The sequence below is a fragment of the Guyanagaster necrorhizus genome (genome assembly GCF_019112545.1).
Source record: "Guyanagaster necrorhizus MCA 3950 unplaced genomic scaffold BT62scaffold_16, whole genome shotgun sequence".
Lineage (NCBI taxonomy): Eukaryota > Fungi > Basidiomycota > Agaricomycetes > Agaricales > Physalacriaceae > Guyanagaster > Guyanagaster necrorhizus.
The window spans coordinates 1,088,862-1,101,855 of record NW_025064895.1 but is presented as its reverse complement, the minus strand read 5'-3'; the positions used below and the strand labels follow the sequence as shown (position 1 = coordinate 1,101,855).

Below are 12,994 nucleotides of genomic sequence, written 5' to 3'. Positions count from 1 at the left end.
GACTGGTTTAATGACACCGAATATTTCATCCTTTCCCCCAGAGGAATGAAGACCCCCATCTTTGCCCTCCTTGGCCTACCCACGATCTTTAGAATCGCTCTAGTAGTCCAGGCTACTCTACATCCTCGTCAAGGGATTACTGTCCTAAGTTCAGCAGAAATCACAGCGTTTAAACCGTACACGTTCTTTGCCAGTGCAGGATACTGCGAACCCAACGCGACTTTGGCGTGGAATTGCGGATGTACCTATCATGCATTCTTCTCTTCATTGATATTGTTTTGACTTGCTCATTGAAAGCCGATTGCGAAGCAAACTCAGACTTTGAGCCCGTCGCGTCTGGGGGTGATGGAGGTGATGTGCAATTTTGTAAGTTGTCGTTGTGCTTATTTACGGTACTCCATTCATTGAAGCCTGTAGGGTATGTTGGCTATTCCCCTTCGTTATCCGTACGTTCCGGCATTCCATTTGGTTCGGATCACGTATGATGTTGACGGGACAGAGTAGACGGTCATAGTTGCCCACCAAGGGACGGATCCTTCACAAATGTGGGTGTCATATGTCTTTGACACGTCCGCCTCAGAATGCTCACCGTTTATCTTACAATATCAGTGTATCGCTCCTTACCGATGGGGATTTCGCGCTGTCTCCTTTGGACCCCGATCTTTTCCCTGGAATTAGCTCTAATATTTTGGTTCACAGTGGTTTCAGAGATTCCCAGGCCAGGTGAGTCCATTACATGATGATACCTGCTCGCTTGCAGTGCCTTCTATCTTCTATCCTTGTATAGGTCGGCGGAGGATATCTTAAGCACCGTCACTACTGCTTTGTCAGAATACGGTACGAACAATGTAACCCTTGTTGGACATTCCCTCGGTCCGTTGTTCGACTTTCGAGTATAGACATTATCTAAATGGAAACATTTTTCTCAGGGGCTGCTTTGTCGCTTTTGGACGCTGTCTATCTTCCCCTCCACTTAGATGCTTCATACAGGATGATTGGCTATGGTTTGCCTCGGGTTAGTATATGAATCTACTCCACAGTTTCAGCGTGCTTGACCCACTTTTCAATGCATAGGTAGGGAACCAAGAATTCGCCGACTATCTGGATGCTTCTTTTCCCGGCAAGATTTCACACATAAATAACAAGTAGGCGTGTTTCACCCCAAAATTCGCAGGCATTCTTTGAGGCTAACCGGTGAATCCTTTTAGGCAGGATCCTGTTCCAATTCTGCCTGGTGTGCTATGACATTTGTATGCGCGACAGATATATTGACTTTGGTTGAACACGTAGGGATGGCTCTAGGATTTCATCAGCCTTCTGGAGAGATCCATATCGATTCCGACAACGACTGGAATTCCTGCCCAGGCAAGAGCACGTTTTGCATTCTACCTCACTTATGCTGAAAAAATTGCAGGTCAAGACAACCCGGAAAAGGGATGTACTGTTGGGGATGTCAGTAGCATACTTGTTGGTGACTTAAATGACCATGACGGACCCTATGACGGTGTCGAAATGGACTCAAGCTGTTGAACGCATTGTTCCCTATCCGTTTCGTCGCGTATGCAGCCTGTCGATGCTTTGTTTATGGGGAGAATGATGTTGTACTTAATGTCTTTTAAGGATCGAGGGAAGCTATCCTCTCAAGGCAAAATGCTCTCAGTATTATTTTGAGAATAGCAGCAGGGACGGGCTCAGTTAAGTAATCAAAGTCAAGTAGGATCAACTCCAATTTCGACCTTCGCATACAAAGTTTTGTATGTCGTGGTTTCGGCACACAGCCGTCGTTTCCAAGGGATGGAATCCCAGAAGGAGGGAAACGTTGAGGCGAAGCCATAGGAAATGGAACAATCACGTGACTCACGTGAGCATCCGGACTCCTTCCGAATATCAACTTTCGCTGCCAATGGCGAGTCGCGACCTTCAGTGCTAGTAGACCTTGAAATACGAGAGGAGCGACAACCAATGTGTTCAGTTTAACAAATACTGGAGGGCTGCTCAGTGCTCAACCCTTTCGTCACATCAAGACCGTTTGCAGGCTGCTGGCCCATTCTTGGAGATCCTTACTACTTTGTGACACTGCCTGCTATCCTGATGCTCATCATGCTGGGCTGTAGCACGCCTAACAGCTTTTCTCCCCATTGGACCGAGATGCTGTATAATCTGTCGCGCCTACAGAGGTCGAATCGGAACTGCTAGTCAACATCTCCGGAAGATCAGGATCTTGATATTCTTTTGCCTCTTCGTCGACATGTATAATGATCGTCTCAGTTTAGCTGGTCGGCTTGTGAAAAAATGTGCAGCCGAACTATTCTGTCAGATTTTCTTCCACATCATAAATCTCTTGTTCACAACGAACTGGCGACTTACGAGCGCCTAACGCTTGGTATCACACACTGGCCCGCTGCGCCTTTTGATCATCACACATCTCTCTGCCAGTCTCCTGTTACATTGCAATTTTGACTCATCAATGAGAAGTTGCGCGATATATTTAATGAAAGGCTGGTTACTACTCCCGCCAACCGTCACCTCATCATGTTCCTCTTCAGACATGTCTCCTTTCTCCCGATCTTTCAGGTCCTTGGACTAAGCGGGAACCCTTCCGCCTTCCACATCCGCTTTTATCTTACTGTCGTTACTGACGACCAAATCACAGCGTACAAACCGTACACATTTTTTGCTAGTACAGCGTATTGTCAGCCTAGTACTACTATTAACTGGGATTGCGGATGTGAGTACCATTGATTTGTATCTGAGTATTCTTGGCATTGATTCAAAACTTAGTTCCTTGTACGAGAAACCCGGATTCCATCCCCATCGCATCTGGCGGAGACGGTGACCGTAGCTCATCAAGGCACTCTTGTTACTGAGATGTCCCAGTTATATTTTCATCGTAGTCGTTTTCTCTTATACTCTCCCAGCGAATCTCTACTTACTGACGTCGACTTTTTGCCTACCAACTTGGATTTTGACCTTTTCCCTCAGTTCTCATATCCAAGTTCACAGCGGATTCAAGGAGACCCAGGGAAAATCAGCTGGCTCCTCAGATCTGTTCCTGTGTCTACTTATATTTTGGCCTCAACCTAGGTCCGCGAAAGATATCTTACGAGCTGTGACAGCCGCTTTGTCTGATCATAACGCCAACAGCGTAACACTTGTTGGACATTCGCTCGGTTTGTTGTACACCTAGTCTCCGTTCTAAGCTAATTGACTTGTCCCTCAGCCGCCGCACTATCACTCTTGGATGCTGTGTATCTCCCTCTCCAATTGACGAATGCTACTTTCAAGATGATCGGTTATGGCATGCCTCGCGTACGTTCAAGTACCTTCTATGGATCTTTATTTTAAGTCTTTTTCTCCTCTCACGATGTCAGGTTGGAAATCAAGAGTCTGCAGACTACGTGGATTCTGCTCTGGCTGGGAACCTCACACACGTCAATAATAAGTGAGCCTCAGCCTGCGTTTCGGATTTCTGACGGTATCAATCTTAACGCTCTAGAAAGATTTCATCTTGGCGTTGCCAGGTTTGTAGATACAACAGTGAGAGTTCACACTGAGGACAGAATTAATCAGCGAAACTTCTGGGATTCCGCCACCCTTCCGGCGAGATTCATATTGAAGACAACAACAATTGGAACTCTTGTCCAGATACACTGAGCTTTGACGGCCGGGAGACGTGTTGATAGGAAGATCGCATGTTCAGGGCAAGAAAACCCTTCACACGAATGTACTGATAGTGCTGTCGAGACCAATTTTCTCTGGCGATATACAAGATAACAGTGGTCCTTATGATGGAATCACAATTCGCTATTGAATAGTCGTATCTGCTTTTACTTGATGTACGGGCTCTGCACTCAATACGAAGAACACTTGGTAATTCGAGCTCGATTGCTAGGTTACGTCCGGCTGTAAGAGGGTAATTCCTCGTCAAAACTATTTCCGCTACATGGATATCCAAGTCTCCTAATAATCCCGTCGAGCTTCCATTGCCACTCGTTCCCTTCGGGCCATTTGACCAGCTCGCCGCCGAAGTTCACGTCGAAATCGCACAACCCCTCCACGCCGATAGCCGCATATACATCGTGATTGTGGCGGGGAAGGTAGATGCCAGTGAACGCATTTGGGAGACGAATACCGTTGTATGTATAGAATAGGGACCCGGTCTGAAACTCGAAGCCACACCCTATCGTATCTCCAGACGAGATGCGTTGTAGGGCATTGGTATAGTCACGGCCACCACTCGGGTCTTCGAAAAACTTCCTGAAGTCGTCCAGGTGTAGGCCTGCACTTAGACGGTTCCAGCCTGGTAGCCGCCATGTCGGATAAGGCTGACATGCAGTGCCTACGAGGGGAGTTGTCAGCTCAAGTGTGATGTGAAGTACTTTAGATGCTCACCGATGGCAAGAAACCCGTCCATCCGGTGGATAAGGATTTCATAGTAGAAGCCCACTTTTCCAGGAGTTTCGTACAGTCCAGCCATCACAGGAAGGTCACTGAGGAGGCAGTAATCACGACAATTCCTGTCGGTGCGTACTCTGACAATCGGGGGAGTTTTGGAGTCTGGTTTGGTGTCGATGTTGTGGATTGTACCAGAGAATCTAGATCCAGGAGGAGGCATTTCTATGCCCCAAGATCGGCAGCCGTTGTTGCTGATCTTTTCGACGACATAAGAGGGCAGAATTCTAGGCAGCTGTACAGGATATTTATTACAAAAATCTTCCGCATCATCGTATTCCTGTTCGGAAGCCTCGTTGTATAAGCCATATTCGTACTATGTTACAGATATGAGCAGAGATTCTTAAAGAATGAGATGTGGCACTGTACTGGAACTTCAGGAGCAGCAGACCATTGAGGAGGAGCCTGGGACAGACAGGTGCGTGAAGATCCTGCTCTGTTATTTCTGAGGAAACCGAACATTATTACTTAGGGGTAGGCAAGCGAGAATGAGAGTTCAGGTTAAGATATGTTCCGCCGCCGCTGCAGGCCTCAATAAGTAGTCGGCCCGGAAGCCGACAAGATCGAATTACGTCACGGACATTTTTGCTTTCCACTGCCATTACGCCTCGTCGGCTGTGATGCTGTTCTGCCCAACCTGTGCGAATCTCTTGGTAATTTCTTCAGAAAAGGGATATAACAAATGGGCGTGCAACACCTGTCCATACGAGTTCCCGATAACAAAGCAGGTATACAGATCTCTGCATCCCCCCTCCATCGATTGACGTCGCCCTGCAGATGACTTCAAGAACAAGACTAAAACGAAAAGAAATAGACGATGTTCTTGGCGGAGATCAAGCATGGGAGCATGCGGATGCGACACAAGGTGCTGTCTGCCCTCTGAAATCTGTGTACGCCATGAGTTCAATTTTTTACAGCTTCGTGCGGTAAATGTAACAACGACAAGGCATATTTCTATCAGCTTCAGATCCGTTCTGCAGACGAACCTATGACCACCTGTGCGTTCACTACGTCCTCATCTCTTGGTAGTTGTTTAATGTAACCGCATTACTCTTGCAGTCTATCGGTGAGATTTACCTGTGCTCTAGGCACTGCCAATACTGATTCTAGAGCAGATGCACGGCTTGCACGCACCAATGGAGAGAAAACTGATCAGCTAGGTCCAGAGTGATGGGTGCGACAACGTCGACAGATAGGTCGCGATCCTTGCGATATCCGCATAATAAGTTTTATACTCGCAACAGGACTGCTGGGTCTCGCCTTTTTCAAGAATGCGAATATGTTAGAAGATATATTAACACTGTCCACTTCCGTAGAAGTGTGCCTACAACCTCGCTATCAATTCTCTGTACAAGAAGTCTACGTGAATTCGCTTCTGGAAAGCATAATCGTCACGGTCTTCGCGAAGATTTGAGGACCTAGCAGACTAATGCGAGGGAGATGGTTGAGCCCTGTCGATACTTGCGTAATTCAGTTGTATCTCTGAGACACGAGTGCGATAGCGAGCATGTAATTACTTGTTTCGATACTCACGGCAGTTACTGTGTTCTGTCGATCGAGGCCGGTGCCTTAGCATACATTTACTTTTCCCCACGTTTGCAATCATCCTTTAAAATCAAGTTGATGAAAAAATTGAACGTCGCCCTAAGGCAATCAATGCACGTGACCGTTGTCTAACACGGAATTCGCGCCGAATTTCAATGATAGAGGAATTTTACCACTCTCATTCACGAGAATCATGTCTTCAGGTGTCGTGAACATATTCGTGGTCTCCCCTGATACTCGATCTGAAAGGCGACTCGAACTCCACACAACAATCGGACAATTAAAGGTTAGATGATGATTACTACCGGGGCGACAAAACCGTTGACATTGTTCCGCTAGGGAAAGCTGGAACTGATTACGGGCATTCCGGTTGCAAATCAGTCTATATCTCTGTTAAATTCGGATAGCGACCCTACAATCATTGCGCAACTGTCCGATGATAGCAAGCCGCTGGGCTTTTACGGCGTTAGAAGCCTACAAGTATTGAAAGTATGCGCGTTCCTGTCGTATATATTATCGCGGAGGGATTGATTGCGTCAGGTAGATGATTTGGACCCTTCGACATCATTTACGGGGCAATTAACAGACACTTCAAAAGTAGACAAGTTCGAGCTAACGGAAGCAGAGTACGCAGCGCGACCAGGTGAGGTGCAACAAATGAAGTGATATCATATATGCCGTACCCATCAAAACGCGTCAGATACTGTATTGGCATATAAGCAACGCCACCAAGTGGGTAGATTTGCGCCTAAGGACGAAGTCAAGATACAGTCCACTCCCGAAATCAATATCCCTATAGGCTCTCGATGCGAAATTGAATCCTCAGAACCTGGGTTCAGTAAGCGAGGGACCGTACGTTTCGTTGGGCCAACAAAATTTGGGTCTGGTGAAGGGATATGGGTAGGGGTAGAGTATGATGAGCCTTTTGGTAAGAATGATGGGTCGTAAGTCGCTCTTCACAGCGTCCTTGATACAACCACTGAAAATATTCTCAGAATACAAGGGAAAAGATATTTTGAATGCCGGCCAAAGTATGGTATTTTTGTACGACCAGAGAAGGTGCAAGTTGGTGATTTCCCTGCTGAGGAAATCGACTTTGACGAAGAAATGTGAATGTATCCTTTAAAAGAATATTATGTTACTGGCACCCCCTCGTGTCAGTGATGGTTTCAATCTGTCTCTTGCTTGTCTCTACTTCGCCTGCGGTACTCGAGACAGTAGCAGTAACTTCCAGAAACAGCAGGAAGGGGGCCCCACGTGTTTTTCTTTGTGCTTATTTGCCAGAGACACTAACGTCGTGGACGCGCGTCCCACCTCTTTTCTTTGTAACGTTCATCTCTCCTACTATTTCTTTACTCCGATTCCATTATAATGGCTGATCCTAGTGGTGCGCCCCCGCAACCCGGTCCCAATGACATTTCAACTGCTATTTTGCGGCCCAAGAAGTCGTGAGTGGTCCTGGATTATTTCCGGTGAAGTGTACTGAAATCCGGACGCCTCGCCAGGCCAAATCGCTTGATTGTTGATGAGTCGTCGGCAGACGACAACTCTGGTGAGTGACAGTGCCCATTGCAGGGAGATGAAGCATTAACAATCGCATCTCTCTAGTCGCGACCATCAACCCAGCTACGATGGAGACCTTGTCTCTCTTCCGAGGTGACACTATCATCATCCGGTAAGTACCTACCGCTATCGTTGAACTCAGAATTAATAGTAGCACAGCGGCAAGAAGCGACGGGATACCGTTTTGATTTGCCTAAGTTCCGATGATGTCGAAGAAGGGAGAATCCAGATGAACAAGGTCGCCCGTAACAATTTGCGAGTCAAACTCGGTGATCTCGTCAATGTTCACCCGTGTCTCGATATCAAATACGGAAAACGAGTCCATATTTTACCGTTTGATGACTCCGTTGAGGGTCTCAGTGGCAATATCTTTGACGTTTACCTCAAACCGTACTTCCTTGAAGGTACGCGTCGCGATTGACTATCTTTCTCGACGCTAACCTTTCACAGCTTACCGACCCGTCCGGAAGGGTGACACCTTCCTTGTGCGAGGAGGCATGCGAACTGTCGAATTCAAAGTCATCGAAACAGACCCCGCCGAATTCTGTATAGTCGCGCAGGATACTGTCATTCATACCGGTAAGCTTTTGTCTGAACTAACCAGATATCTTTCTCACTCATTCCTATGCTCCAGAGGGAGACCCTGTCAAGCGTGAGGACGAGGAATCAAATCTCAATGACGTCGGATACGATGACATTGGTGGATGCCGCAAGCAGATGGCTCAGATTCGTGAACTCGTCGAGCTACCGCTCCGTCATCCTCAACTTTTTAAATCCATTGGTATCAAACCTCCCCGCGGTATTCTTATGTTCGGCCCACCCGGAACGGGTAAGACGTTGATGGCACGGGCGGTTGCAAACGAGACTGGCGCTTTCTTCTTCTTGATCAATGGTCCCGAAATCATGAGTAAGATGGCCGGAGAGAGTGAGAGTAATTTGAGGAAGGCATTCGAAGAGGCCGAGAAGAACTCGCCTGCTATCATCTTCATTGATGAAATCGATTCAATCGCTCCTAAGCGTGAAAAGGTGCATCTTACGAGGCTTCATCTATATACTCGTGACTGACTTGTTTGAAAGACCAATGGAGAAGTCGAGCGTCGTGTTGTGTCCCAACTGCTTACACTGATGGACGGACTGAAGGCGCGGTCTAACGTTGTGGTTATGGCTGCGACCAACCGACCTAACTCTATTGACCCTGCTTTGCGACGATTCGGTCGATTTGATCGTGAGGTCGACATCGGTATCCCTGACCCTACTGGCCGTCTCGAAATTTTGCGTATACACACCAAGAACATGAAATTGGCCGACGACGTTGACCTCGAGCAGGTATGCTAGTCCTGCTTTTTCTAAACGGTCATTGAGCTACAATGTTTTATAGATCGCCGCGGACACCCACGGTTACGTTGGTTCTGACGTGGCCTCCCTTTGTTCGGAGGCAGCTATGCAGCAAATTCGTGAAAAGATGGATTTGATCGACCTTGACGAGGATACCATTGATGCCGAAGTTCTCGACTCTCTCGGTGTTACCATGGACAACTTCCGATTCGCATTGGGCACATCGAATCCTTCTGCTCTTCGGGAAACTGTTGTCGAAGTGCCTACCGTCACTTGGGACGATGTTGGTGGTTTGGAAAAGGTCAAGCAGGAACTGCAGGAGACCGTGCAATACCCAGTGGATCACCCCGAGAAGTTCATCAAGTATGGCATGTCGCCGTCGAAGGGTGTCTTGTTCTATGGCCCTCCTGGTACCGGTAAGACGCTCTTGGCGAAGGCCATTGCCAATGAATGCAACGCCAACTTCATTAGTATTAAGGTTCGCTGATTCTGCTTGGTGCCTTGGCAAATAAGTCTTGAACGATCTTTTAGGGACCCGAGTTGCTCACGATGTGGTTCGGTGAGTCTGAAGCCAACGTTCGTGACGTTTTCGATAAGGCTCGGGCTGCTGCACCGTGTGTCATGTTCTTCGATGAATTGGATTCGATTGCCAAGGCTCGTGGTGGCTCGTCGGGGGATGCTGGTGGTGCAGGTGACCGTGTGCTGAATCAGATTCTCACCGAGATGGATGGGATGAACACGAAGAAAAACGTCTTCATTATTGGCGCGACGAACAGACCTGATCAGATAGACTCGGCGCTGCTTCGTCCTGGTCGTCTTGATCAGTTGATTTACATCCCTCTTCCTGACGAGCCTTCTCGTCTGTCCATCCTCAAGGCTACACTGAAGAAGTCGCCTGTTTCCCCAGAAGTTGACCTTAGTTTCCTGGCGAAGAACACGCACGGCTTCTCCGGCGCGGATTTGACCGAAATCTGTCAACGTGCTGCAAAGTTGGCTATCAGAGAGTCCATCGACGCGGATATTAGGAGGACACGGGAAAGGCAAGAAAAGGAGGAGGCTGCTGGTGATGACAAGATGGAAGAAGATGTGGAGGAGGAGGACCCCGTCCCCCAAATCACAAGGTTTGTAAACGCATAGATCTTCAGTGGAGACATTGCATGTTTAAGACTTCTTGCAGGGAGCATTTTGAGGAGGCGATGAAGTATGCCCGTCGTTCGGTTTCCGACCAAGACATTCGACGTTATGAGATGTTCTCTCAGGTATGCTATGTCTGTTTCCGATAACCTGAAGTGAACTGACTTTTCCTTGTAGAATCTGCAACAGTCGAGAGGGTTTGGAAACAACTTCAAGTTCCCCGAGGGTGGGCCTTCTGGTTCTACGGCTGGTGTCGCTTCGGGCAATGCAGGATTTACGGAGGAGAATGCTGACGATGACTTGTATGCGTAAGAAAAAAGGACTGTATATCTTCGACCCTCTTGTTTTTGTACGTTTTTAATTTCATGAGATGAGTGGTAGACGATCCAATGTCAATGTTATTGCTCGTTACATGTGCTTTATGAGTAATTTCTTGCCGCGGAGATTGCCACGTGGAAATATGGTACTTGTTCCCAAATTACTGCAGTCCTGAACGCGGTGTAGGGCATCATCCCCAGAAATTTGGCAAAACAGAGTAGCGGACAAATTTCTTCTTGGCACCGCAACCACGGAAATGTCGACGAAGCAGTCACCACCGCTGTCGAAGCCGTCACTTCGGAAGAGGCTCTCGGGATTCGCAACGACACCGCTACTGCCAGTAAAGAAGTCTCTTCATGACAATATCGAGTTCGTACCGTTTCGTTGGGTTTGGGCGGTGTGCTGAAATGGGCGTCGTGCAGCTTTGTTCCATCCTCGATACCGGCCCAACGGAGGCTGGAAATGCTGGCAGTGTCCATTTGGTCGATTCTGATAGTCGGATCCTGCACGCTGTTCATCTTTCTGTGGTGCGTGTGTCATTGGTATCCCAGTTTTGGAGGACGGAGCTGACACGGCGATCCAGTTCCTTTCCGCCGTTGTGGCCTCTTCTTACTTGCTATACGATTTGGGTGCATTACCTTGACAAATCGCCTGAGCACGGAGGGCGGGTCTGGCACTGGTACCGCCGGTGTGCGTGGTGGAGGTATTTCGTGGCATACTATCCTATTACGTGAGGACGGCACTTCCTGATCTGTTCGGGGCCTACGTTGACAGTTTTCCAGATGCTTGAAGGTCCGTCCGTCGTTGACGAGGAAATGCGGGCCTTGACCATTGCATCTAGGAGGCAGACTTACCGCCAAATCGAACTTATGTTTTTGGTTACCATCCACATGGTATGTCGACATGCTCACTACAAATGTTTTAAAATTTCTTGAACAGGTTACGAACAGGAATCATTGGCATGTACGTTTGTCGTTCAGCTTTGGTTTATTTTACGTTCCCGCCAAGCTCAAGGTCATCTCCAGGGGGGCTTTTGCAAACTTCGGTACCGATGGTATGTTGCCTTCACGAACTCATTGTTTTATTTTTTTTATTTGGGAAATGTGTAGTGACTGGCTTCCCCAAACTGTTCCCTGGAATTACAACGCATCTTCTCACCCTTTCGAGCAACTTTAAGCTTCCATTCTATCGAGAACTGATGATACATTTGGGAATGGGGAGCGTGAACAAGAAGTCGTGCAGTAACATCCTACACAGCGGACCGGGACAGTCTATCACTATCGTCGTCGGAGGGGCCGCCGAGAGTCTGAGCGCTCACCCAGGAACCGCCGATCTGACTCTTCGTAAACGGTACGTCATCTTACCGTAATCGTTGCTATCTATTTTTTTTAAAAATTTCGAAATCGCAATAGACTAGGGTTTATCAAAATTGCGATTCAGGAAGGGTAGGTCTCTTTTCCATATTTTCATCAACGTTTGGCTTATTCATTCATCCAGAGCGGACCTTGTGCCGGTCTTCTCTTTCGGAGAAAACGATGTCGGTTTATTTTTTCCCATGAAAATCCGGACAGCTGAACAATAATTCCCATCAGATTTTTTCTCAAATGCCCAACGAGAAGGGAACTGCCACCTACATGTTCCAGAAGAAGTTTCAGGCGATCTTTGGCTTTACTTTGCCGCTGTTCCATGGAAGAGGGATGCTCAATTGTCTGTTGTCTGTTTCTTCTCCCTCGGCGCCCCGATGACAAGTGATGCGTTAGATAACCTTGGTCTTCTCCCGTATAGGCGAAGAATTACCGCCGTCGGTAAGTTCTTTGAACCTGCATGTGGTGTGCTCCACTACAGATTTTATCTAATATGTTTTACCCTCAGTCGGACGTCCCATTCCCGTGAAGCAAGTCAATCAACCAGACATAGAGGAAGTCCAGCGCATCCAAACTCTCTACATCGCGGAACTGCAGCGGTACGCTTTTTTTCTTCCCCGAGCTCTTAGCGGATTGTTCTGAATGATGACCCAGGATTTGGGATTCCCACAAGGATGAGTTTGCCAAGGCTAGGAAGCGGGAGTTGAATATTATCGATTAGTATTCATTCATTGAACGGCTTTTGGTTATAACTCGAATCTTTTGTGATTCAATAACATACCTACCTTAGTAATCTAAATTTCACGTCGTCATTGGTTCACTTTCTCACGCCTCGGGGGCGCTTTTAGGCTCATTTTACCATGCATCCTGACTCTAGTTAATCCGCTGCTGCGCGAAGTTCACGGATATTAGAGCATAGTTGGTTAGGGTGGCGCGGAACGACATTCGAGTCTGACCTTGCCAAGACCACACGTACAGGGTATCGGTTTTTTATCGACTAAAAGATGGACGACCCCGAGTTGCTATGATAACCCCATATCCATCAGGGACAGCATACGTGTTATCTGAAAGTCAGCACGCACAATTTTCATATGGGCCGGAATTCTTAGGCAGATAACTGGACAAGTAATCCTCGAAACGACAGGTCAAATCGCCAGCGCGTCCATCCGTGAACCACAAACCTGAATCGAGAAAGCATGTGGTGGTAAGTTGTCTGACAATTGCAGTATACGAAAATGTTATAGAATCAATTCCAAACGACAAACTTGGTGTCTAACCAAGAA

The 12,994-nt window shown here is 47.5% G+C and overlaps 7 protein-coding genes across 7 annotated transcripts; 6 read left to right on the top strand and 1 right to left on the bottom strand.

Annotated features, from left to right (window-relative positions):
• Positions 1-45: 45 nt before the first annotated feature.
• Positions 46-1,741, top strand: BT62DRAFT_1027896 (lipase; the record flags this gene model as incomplete). The annotated part of the gene is made up of 11 exons (XM_043178305.1): positions 46-241; positions 298-342; positions 418-446; positions 505-545; positions 610-723; positions 788-873; positions 930-1,015; positions 1,075-1,145; positions 1,209-1,234; positions 1,291-1,365; positions 1,415-1,741. The coding sequence occupies 11 exons, from the start codon at positions 46-48 to the stop codon at positions 1,528-1,530; spliced, it is 885 nt and encodes a 294-aa protein (XP_043038654.1). The 3' UTR covers positions 1,531-1,741.
• A 791-nt stretch (positions 1,742-2,532) lies between these two features.
• BT62DRAFT_1007540 (alpha/beta-hydrolase) lies at positions 2,533-3,680 on the top strand (the record flags this gene model as incomplete). The annotated part of the gene is made up of 7 exons (XM_043177352.1): positions 2,533-2,728; positions 2,782-2,838; positions 2,895-3,170; positions 3,221-3,309; positions 3,372-3,431; positions 3,497-3,521; positions 3,571-3,680. 7 exons carry the CDS (start codon positions 2,533-2,535, stop codon positions 3,678-3,680), a joined length of 813 nt encoding a protein of 270 aa, XP_043038653.1.
• Positions 3,681-3,831: 151 nt separating this feature from the next.
• BT62DRAFT_933573 (uncharacterized protein) lies at positions 3,832-4,949 on the bottom strand. Its single transcript, XM_043186580.1, has 3 exons — positions 4,822-4,949; positions 4,393-4,768; positions 3,832-4,339 (listed from the first exon to the last, which is right to left on the bottom strand). The coding sequence occupies exons 1-3, from the start codon at positions 4,912-4,914 to the stop codon at positions 3,894-3,896; spliced, it is 915 nt and encodes a 304-aa protein (XP_043038652.1). The 5' UTR covers positions 4,915-4,949; the 3' UTR covers positions 3,832-3,893.
• Positions 4,950-5,026: 77 nt separating this feature from the next.
• BT62DRAFT_212409 (uncharacterized protein) lies at positions 5,027-5,748 on the top strand. Its single transcript, XM_043180079.1, has 5 exons — positions 5,027-5,180; positions 5,230-5,317; positions 5,370-5,450; positions 5,512-5,518; positions 5,568-5,748. The coding sequence occupies exons 1-5, from the start codon at positions 5,073-5,075 to the stop codon at positions 5,602-5,604; spliced, it is 321 nt and encodes a 106-aa protein (XP_043038651.1). The 5' UTR covers positions 5,027-5,072; the 3' UTR covers positions 5,605-5,748.
• A 419-nt stretch (positions 5,749-6,167) lies between these two features.
• BT62DRAFT_951518 (tubulin-folding cofactor B) lies at positions 6,168-7,176 on the top strand. Its single transcript, XM_043188191.1, has 5 exons — positions 6,168-6,283; positions 6,337-6,486; positions 6,538-6,640; positions 6,698-6,941; positions 6,993-7,176. The coding sequence occupies exons 1-5, from the start codon at positions 6,191-6,193 to the stop codon at positions 7,108-7,110; spliced, it is 708 nt and encodes a 235-aa protein (XP_043038650.1). The 5' UTR covers positions 6,168-6,190; the 3' UTR covers positions 7,111-7,176.
• Positions 7,177-7,284: 108 nt separating this feature from the next.
• BT62DRAFT_212223 (AAA ATPase) lies at positions 7,285-10,479 on the top strand. Its single transcript, XM_043180077.1, has 11 exons — positions 7,285-7,445; positions 7,503-7,549; positions 7,606-7,672; positions 7,720-7,964; positions 8,011-8,139; positions 8,195-8,586; positions 8,638-8,886; positions 8,939-9,373; positions 9,427-10,016; positions 10,073-10,154; positions 10,207-10,479. The coding sequence occupies exons 1-11, from the start codon at positions 7,369-7,371 to the stop codon at positions 10,339-10,341; spliced, it is 2,448 nt and encodes an 815-aa protein (XP_043038649.1). The 5' UTR covers positions 7,285-7,368; the 3' UTR covers positions 10,342-10,479.
• Positions 10,193-12,479, top strand: BT62DRAFT_212372 (DAGAT-domain-containing protein). Its single transcript, XM_043180078.1, has 14 exons — positions 10,193-10,716; positions 10,770-10,874; positions 10,931-11,077; positions 11,130-11,139; positions 11,189-11,240; positions 11,298-11,310; positions 11,373-11,401; positions 11,457-11,697; positions 11,760-11,792; positions 11,845-11,884; positions 11,940-12,054; positions 12,108-12,152; positions 12,220-12,310; positions 12,366-12,479. The coding sequence occupies exons 1-14, from the start codon at positions 10,604-10,606 to the stop codon at positions 12,430-12,432; spliced, it is 1,101 nt and encodes a 366-aa protein (XP_043038648.1). The 5' UTR covers positions 10,193-10,603; the 3' UTR covers positions 12,433-12,479.
• Positions 12,480-12,994: the final 515 nt, after the last annotated feature.

Coding starts and splice junctions, on each gene's coding strand:
- BT62DRAFT_933573 (XM_043186580.1), bottom strand. CDS start 4,914: ATGTTCGGTTTCCTCAGAAATAACAGAGCAGGATCTTCACGCACCTGT. Junction 4,769..4,821: donor CTGCTGCTCCTGAAGTTCCA/GTACAGTGCCAC, acceptor TCTGTAACATAG/TACGAATATGGCTTATACAA. Junction 4,340..4,392: donor GGACGGGTTTCTTGCCATCG/GTGAGCATCTAA, acceptor CTCCCCTCGTAG/GCACTGCATGTCAGCCTTAT.
- BT62DRAFT_212409 (XM_043180079.1), top strand. CDS start 5,073: ATGCTGTTCTGCCCAACCTGTGCGAATCTCTTGGTAATTTCTTCAGAA. Junction 5,181..5,229: donor AGTTCCCGATAACAAAGCAG/GTATACAGATCT, acceptor GTCGCCCTGCAG/ATGACTTCAAGAACAAGACT. Junction 5,318..5,369: donor GCATGCGGATGCGACACAAG/GTGCTGTCTGCC, acceptor AATTTTTTACAG/CTTCGTGCGGTAAATGTAAC.
- BT62DRAFT_951518 (XM_043188191.1), top strand. CDS start 6,191: ATGTCTTCAGGTGTCGTGAACATATTCGTGGTCTCCCCTGATACTCGA. Junction 6,641..6,697: donor AGAGTACGCAGCGCGACCAG/GTGAGGTGCAAC, acceptor AAAACGCGTCAG/ATACTGTATTGGCATATAAG. Junction 6,942..6,992: donor TTTGGTAAGAATGATGGGTC/GTAAGTCGCTCT, acceptor AAATATTCTCAG/AATACAAGGGAAAAGATATT.
- BT62DRAFT_212223 (XM_043180077.1), top strand. CDS start 7,369: ATGGCTGATCCTAGTGGTGCGCCCCCGCAACCCGGTCCCAATGACATT. Junction 8,587..8,637: donor TCGCTCCTAAGCGTGAAAAG/GTGCATCTTACG, acceptor CTTGTTTGAAAG/ACCAATGGAGAAGTCGAGCG. Junction 10,155..10,206: donor GTTATGAGATGTTCTCTCAG/GTATGCTATGTC, acceptor TTTTCCTTGTAG/AATCTGCAACAGTCGAGAGG.
- BT62DRAFT_212372 (XM_043180078.1), top strand. CDS start 10,604: ATGTCGACGAAGCAGTCACCACCGCTGTCGAAGCCGTCACTTCGGAAG. Junction 11,793..11,844: donor AAAATTGCGATTCAGGAAGG/GTAGGTCTCTTT, acceptor TCATTCATCCAG/AGCGGACCTTGTGCCGGTCT. Junction 11,885..11,939: donor TCTCTTTCGGAGAAAACGAT/GTCGGTTTATTT, acceptor AATTCCCATCAG/ATTTTTTCTCAAATGCCCAA.